Source organism: Sander lucioperca, chromosome 21, assembly GCF_008315115.2.
Source record: "Sander lucioperca isolate FBNREF2018 chromosome 21, SLUC_FBN_1.2, whole genome shotgun sequence".
NCBI lineage: Eukaryota > Metazoa > Chordata > Actinopteri > Perciformes > Percidae > Sander > Sander lucioperca.
The window spans coordinates 16,357,311-16,364,734 of NC_050193.1; the positions used below are offsets into that span (position 1 = coordinate 16,357,311).

At 42.3% G+C, this 7,424-nt stretch overlaps 1 protein-coding gene across 2 annotated transcripts; it reads left to right on the plus strand.

The window, feature by feature from the left end:
- Positions 1 to 802: 802 nt before the first annotated feature.
- wipi2 (WD repeat domain, phosphoinositide interacting 2) lies at positions 803 to 7,156 on the plus strand. Of its 2 annotated transcripts, none has more exons than XM_031320702.2 (12): positions 803 to 1,065; positions 1,931 to 2,013; positions 2,736 to 2,905; positions 3,137 to 3,233; positions 3,725 to 3,822; positions 4,160 to 4,252; positions 4,406 to 4,476; positions 4,636 to 4,749; positions 4,933 to 5,097; positions 5,588 to 5,695; positions 5,851 to 5,945; positions 6,542 to 7,156. In XM_031320702.2, exons 1-12 carry the CDS (start codon positions 992 to 994, stop codon positions 6,652 to 6,654), a joined length of 1,281 nt encoding a protein of 426 aa, XP_031176562.1. In that variant the 5' UTR covers positions 803 to 991; the 3' UTR covers positions 6,655 to 7,156. The 2 variants fall into 2 exon arrangements, with proteins under 2 accessions (XP_031176562.1, XP_031176563.1); XM_031320703.2 differs by having other exon boundaries at positions 4,636 to 4,743.
- Positions 7,157 to 7,424: the final 268 nt, after the last annotated feature.

Genomic DNA, 7,424 nt, shown 5'->3' on the forward strand with positions numbered 1-7,424 from the left:
GCTAGATGAGAAAGGGGAGAGAGAGAGAGGGGGAAGACATGCAGGAAGTCGTCACAAGTCAGATTTGAACCCTGGACCTCTGCGTCGAGGCATAAACCTCCAAGTATATGTGCGCCTGCTCTACCCACTGAGCCAACCCGGCCACCATTTTGTTTCCTTTGCTGCAGAGATTCAATACAAAAATATGAATGACCCATCTCAGAGTATGAAAAAAAGGAGACAGAGACAGAATTGTCCTGGTCCTCTTCCTCTCCCTCATGAAGGCATTTTTCTTATTTTCTGTGTTCATCTACAGTAGCCTATATTGTTCAAATAGGTCCTCTTTTACAGTACTACCATATGATCATACAATTGAAAGAACCTTCCTAGAAGGGAATCAGCTGTGATTGATCTATTTGCATAACTTCAATCAGCTGTTTCTCAATAAATGCATGTATAAAATGCAGGGGATATATTTGTGTTTAAATTTACAATACGATCAGCTGTTCACTTTGACTTTAGCCTATAAGTTAGGTTTAGAACATAATGTTATTTGTTCTGACATATAGTGTGAAAGCATTTGTAAATTTGTCAATAATAATCCATTGTTTTGGTCTTGGTGGAGCTTATGTGTAAAGTTCAAGCATTTTAAATTTGTGTTAACTGTATGCATTTTGTGTCAAAGCAATAAGAAATGTGTTAATTGTATAGCCTTCACAGACAGATGTTGTGCTAACTGTGTTAAGAGTTTAGGAAAGTTGTATCACTGTATCATCAGAACTCTGACAAAACTGTCCTGGCTCTTTAAAGGTACCGCACGCTGCGTCCTCAGAGCATGCGCAGTAAGGGGGAGCAACATCCCCAATGAAAAACAACAACAATCACTACAGCGGGGCTAGGAAAAAGAGATGGCTCCTTGAAGCTCAACACGTCTGGCCCTTATCACAGTACTTATCCCAGCCAATTTTCTGCTATTTCTAGCGAAGCTATATATGTCAATGTTGCCGAGCCCATGAACTTGGCCAGTCAAAGTGGGGATGCTGGCGGAAGCCAGCTTCTCTTCGCCAACTTCAACCAGGACAACACGTAAGACTGGGCCGGGGAGAGTGTCTGGGGATCCAATGGCCTGTGCTGTCAAGCTAGCTGACGTTAGCTAGCTCAGTGTAGACTTATCTGAGCGCCTCACGGAGTGACAGGGCTCGATGGGAAATAGTCTGGATGTAATTTCTCACAATAGAAATGACTACCGATACACGCTAATGTTAGCTAACGTTAGCTAAGTAAACTGTGCGGTTGCGCTCGGTTACGGGTTATTTCACCCGTCACTAGCATAACATAGCATTCTAGCTAACATGATGCTGTGTAGTCCAAGGCTAACTTTAGCCACAATAAACATGTAACGTCAGGTTAGGTGTCATGTAAGTTCTTGGGGGGTTGTGGTAAAAATGGTTAATATAGTGAATTGTATAAGATAGACATAGCTGAAGTCTATGTGGTTTTTATGTTTTGGGCGCAAGCGCTTAATGGATGTTATTGTTTTCGACTGGCGCTACAGTTAGGGACGGTTTGACAATGCTGTCACGTTAACACGCACACTTAAGGCACACACTGGTTTTTTAGACATACTTTAATAAGACATGTAGCCATATATACCGTTGTGGTAAACGGACGGGTAGTCCGCTAAATTTATTTGTGACTGCTCTAGACCGCAGAGGCCTTTTATTGCAAAACTGCTCCAGTCGTGTGATCGCTTTCATAATCTGACCAGTGCATCCAGTGACGCCAAAACCACTGGAAATAAGCTTAAACAGGCTGATCCCAGTTTGAAACCCCTCTGTGAGCTGTAATAACGACATTGGAGTCAGTATCCAGTGTGTGTATTGGAGTAATAACATGCTGATGCAATGATTGTTCAATGCTGCTGTTGTGTCTATTTCTGTTATTTATGTAGGTCCTTAGCTGTTGGCACCAAATCAGGATACAAGTTTTTCTCCCTGTCCTCTGTGGACAAATTGGAGCAGATATATGAATGTAGTAAGTATTGTCTAAGCTCTGTCGTTACATTCTGATGCCTTCTCTGCCGCTTGTGTGTACAATCTCATTAGTCAGTCAGGGAGAAGACTGAGTACAAAATCCTTGTGTACAATTACTTTATAAGCAGTATTATTGCTCAGTCATATTTGTTTTTGAGTAATTGTGTTTAATGCATGCTGTCTAGACACAATCACTGCACCATTAGGACGTTGCTGTTACTTTAAATATTAATAAAGTTTGTCAGCACTTTTCCAACATCCGTATGCTGAAACATCAAGAGTGCTCCTCATTTTTAGATTTGCATAATTTATAGTATACCTGTGAACTACCCATGTATGCTCACATTTATATTTTTGATAATCCTGTTCAATTTGAATAGCCAATGCAATAGCAGGTAGACTGAAGTTGTGAAGTAAGAGGCGGAAAAATGTTTTGGCTCATTAAGTGCTATTGTCTATAATTCATGAACCCAGCCTTTGCTCAGTAAGTTAACTGAACGTACGTAGTGTGCTTAAAGTTTTGCCGGTGTGTTCAGGAACAACGAAACCACTGTGAATAAACATACTGCCCAAATTATGTGAATATGTGATGCTTTTCATTTGCATAATTTCATTCCCTTAATATTGCAGTGGACACAAAAAGGCAGCTAATAAGAGATGACAGGATGCCACCGAGTGAACATTGTGAAGTGATGATTTGTGTGTGTCTGTGTGTTCCTGCAGCAGATACGGAGGATGTGTGTATTGTGGAGCGTCTGTTCTCCAGCAGCCTGGTGGCCATCGTCAGCCTGAAGGCCCCCAGGAAGCTCAAAGTCTGTCACTTCAAGAAGGGAACCGAGATCTGCAACTACTCTTATTCAAACACTATACTGGCTGTCAAGCTCAACAGACAGGTAGCAAGACAAGGGCAAATAATTACCTGTCTGTCTGTCTGTCTGTCTGTCTGTCAGACATTCTGTCGCATGCATTTCCTTTTGAAATAGTCACACATTCATCAAACAACAGAAGATGTATTTATCTTGTGCAAATGTCATCGTTGGCTAATACATCAGGACAGCAACATGTCTTATCTTATTAATATTTGCCTTTGACAGTGATGTTGATGTTTTGTGGTTCCTGTGCAGAGGCTTATAGTGTGTCTGGAGGAGTCACTTTACATTCACAACATCCGAGACATGAAAGTGCTGCACACTATCAGAGAAACTCCGCCCAACCCTTCAGGTGAGTCGGAAGAACGACGAGCAGTATCTCAACATAGTGTAGTATGTGTATAGTGTGTGACATGCGTTATTAAAATGCTCCTAGGATGAAAAAAAAACATTGAAAAATACTGGGAAAGTTTTTTCTTTTCCAGTATACTATGTGCTCAAACTGAAACCAGAAAGATCCCTTTCTTCAGACCATGGGGGATTTGGGTTTCTCTTTCATTTTTATTATAAGTTTATTTTTAGTTCCTCCATTTGGTTTGTTGTTGCCCTAAAGGCTGATAACTGTCACTGTGGTATACACCCACTGAACAAACACCCACTCATGCTGTCAGAACTATTGTAACCATTTAGATGATTGCAGTCTCTTTTATGCACTTGAGTCATTCTTTCAGTTTCACTTATTGTCAAGTTCAGATAAATGTGGTTCTGTTGGAATCTGATTTGTCTTCCTTTCTTTGGCTTCCTTTGTTAATTAGTTTGTATTTGTGCCTCATATTTCTCCAGGATTGTGCGCCCTTTCCATCAGCAATGATAACTGTTACCTGGCTTACCCCGGCAGTGCCACGATAGGAGAAGTGCAAGTGTTTGACACAGTCAACCTGGTAGGTGATCACCGACACAGTAAAGCTTCACTATCTTTCTTTTATAAAGCCCTTCTATTTCATCTTTCAGACCAACCTTTTCCCCTCACCTCGTATTTTCTTCCTTAGCACTTTTCTGTCATACATAACAAAACAAATACCTGTTGCATGTACAGCTGAGGGGCTGTTTCCATTGCTTATTAAATTCCATATTAAAGAAATGTAAATTGTCTTTTGAGATTCTGTCCTCACTATTCTGACAGCCAGTGTTTGCTATCATCAATCACAGCTGATTCTCACTGTTCTTTTGTCTTTCTGTAGCGCATCTCTAACTAGTGTCTGTGTGTGTGTTTTCCAGCGAGCGGCTAATATGATTCCAGCCCACGACAGCCCATTAGCGGCTCTGGCTTTCGATGCCAGTGGAACCAAACTGGCCACAGCCTCAGAGAAGGTAAGACGGTTACTGTACAGTACATTAGCACGATGTCTGTGTGGCTCATTTGCGCATGCTTTTTTTTTCTTTCCGCCTGAGCAAATACGGATCACTGTTGTTGCTTCGCCTCCAAGTTTTGTGATCCTCTGCGTATCTTTCACTTCCTCGCAGGGCACAGTCATTCGTGTCTTCTCAATCCCAGAGGGACAGAAGCTCTTTGAGTTTCGAAGAGGAGTCAAGAGGTAGATGATTTGTTGAGTGATGGACTACAGTTCCGAAATTAAAGCTGTTTTACTGTGGATGGACTAGCGTGATTTAGTATTTGTGTTTGTGCATGCGTTGGTGTGTACTGTATATCTGGGCTCACCTGCTTCCCTGTACATGCCTGTTTCTTATCTTAGGTGTGTTAGCATCTGCTCATTGGCGTTCAGTATGGAAGGCCTGTACCTGTCGGCCTCCAGCAACACAGAGACGGTCCATATCTTCAAATTAGAGACGCAGAAGGAGAAGTATGTGTACGTACCTTTTTGTCTCTGTCCTATTACGTCAGATTTAAAAAAGACAAAAAAAAACATTTCTGAGGGTTGCGATTTCCTTCCCATTTACTTGTGCTTCATGCTCCTCAGAGAAACCGAGGATTCTCACATTGTGTGTGTGTGTGTGTGTGTGTGTGTGTGTGTGTGTGTGTGTGTGTGTAGGCCAGCAGAGGAGCCCACCACATGGGGAGGGTACCTGGGCAAGGTCCTGATGGCGTCCACCACCTACCTGCCTTCTCAGGTTACGGAAATGTTCACCCAGGGGCGAGCCTTCGCCACTGTGCGTCTGCCCTTCTGCGGACATAAGAACATCTGCGCCTTAGCTGTGTGAGTATACACACACACACACACACGCACAGACATCTATATGCAAACATAGAATATGTATGTACACCTACAATGGTGTTTTGTTGTTGAAATCCGTCATTGATGTTTGAAATTCAGTTGATGTCACTCTTACTAATGCTGTCTTGCTATTGCTGTTCATGCCTACTACCAGTTTGCTGCTTCTGTAAAATATGAATCTCTTTACATCCTGGGGCCCTGGATTTTATCTGAGAAGATGTTACCCAACAGGGTTTAGAACAGCACATTTTTAATGAACTAGGAGGCGTCTTAATGACTGTTTGTGTTATATCAGTCTGTAATCGAGTCCCTTTTGATGAGAAAACGCTGCAGATCATTACCTCAGCCAAAGAAAACTGTGATCCAAGCACAGTTTCAGCAGTTGCAACAGCATACCAAGCCATGCTAGCTAAAGGCAATCCATAATTAAGCAGGCTCTTTGTGTTGTTGTTTTTTTATTGTGTAAAATCAGGATTCAGAAGATTCCCAGGTTGTTGGTGGCAGCATCAGATGGTTACCTGTATCTGTACAACCTGGATCCACAAGAGGGAGGAGAATGCACACTTATGAAGCAGCACAGGTAACACACACACACACACACACAGTAAATCCATAGCGAATGTGGCAGATGTGACGATGCACGGGTCACTGAACACTATAATCTGAAGTTTTACGCAACCAACAGCCGGAATTTCGAGATTTGTACTGAGAGTTTCTGTTACTGGATCCCCTCAGGTTAGACGGCAGTGCTGAGCCAGCCAATGAGATTCTTGAGCAGTCTCATGACCGCCCCCTCGTAGCCCAAACCTACAGTGCTGCTGTCACCAAAGGTATGTCACACAAACGTTCATAAGTAATACTTTATTTCACAGGTCCTTAATTTCCTTCTTTGTTTCTTATCATTTCCCAGGGAGTTTGGTGGTTGTAATTTGGTAGTCGTAGGGAAGTATTTGTGTTGCGTTTATAAGCAGTCGTATATTTCCAGATGAATTACACTTACATAAGATCATTATTATAATTGTATTATTGAACATTATGACGACCCTGTGGTTGTGTGTTTATTCTTCTTCCATTCTATTTACATCTACTACTTCTATTCTCCTATATTTTGAATTGTATGCTTTCTTTTGGACACATTTAACATTGAATTAGGAAATAACAGACATGTAAAATAAGACATTACAGTGTTTCCTTGTCATCATGTTGAAGTAGAAGTTCAGTGATAAATGCTTAAACTCTGGCAAAAAGTATGGCAACGGACGAGGCTCAAATCTCAGGTCACCGTCAGCTATTGAGTTGCAGTAATTTCAGGAAGGATATCAAGAAAAAAAAAATCTTTCTTCATGACATTGGACTTAGTTACAGAAAGTAAGTCGTGTGCAAAGTTGTTTAGTCGTTATTTGACCTATGACCTCTTGTTTCCTAGGTTACTGCGAAGAGCAGGGCGCCGTGGGAGGAGCGGGGCTAGAAGATGACCTCAACGACTTGCGCTTAGAGGAAGAGAACGAGCAACCGCCGCTCATCCTTGAAACTGACTGACTTAACGGACGGCTGTACCCACCAATCAGAGGGCTCCTCTGGTGCTGCTATGAACATGTGACACAAGGGGGGCAGGATCAGAGTCAGGGGTGTTTTTAAAAACGCTCAAAGTGTTCAAGAGCCTGTCTTGTCAGTCTTATCTTTGCGTTTGTCTGTTCACATACATCTTGACCTTTTCCCTCCCTCCTTCCACCACTACCTTTTCCCTCAGTTTGCCTGCGCGGGCCAAACTGACGCTTTGCATGTACATGTGCCAACTGCTAAAAACATGCTCCAATGTGAAAACGAGTATCTGTGAGTGTGTGTGTGTGTTGGACGTTTGATTTAAAAAAACAAAAAAGTAGCTGTGTCTCCACTTAAGACACACAGACGCAAGCACTGTGTAAAAATGAAAGTGATTGTGTAAGTGCCTCTCTGCTCCAGTGTCATGGTTTCTTCTGTTTGAGAGGAGGATCTCTTTGCATTGGCTTAATAAAATCTATTTTCAGTTGTCGGATCTTAATCGAGGGTGTGTACTATCTTGGCTAACCCTTTCCTCCCTCACATACAGTCACACAGTGTCCTGCGAGGAGTGTGGCATCACTCATCTGGCTCAAGTTTACCCTCCAAAGAATGATTTAGAAGCCTTTGGCATGAGGCAGAGGTGTTTGCGAAGAGTTTGTGTGATTGTGCTGAGAGCTCATTTGTGTGGGTGTGTGTGCTGGGCATGTACATTAGCAAAACACTGAGTAATTAGTCTCTACTTGTCCCCCCAGTTCACTTTTACCTCA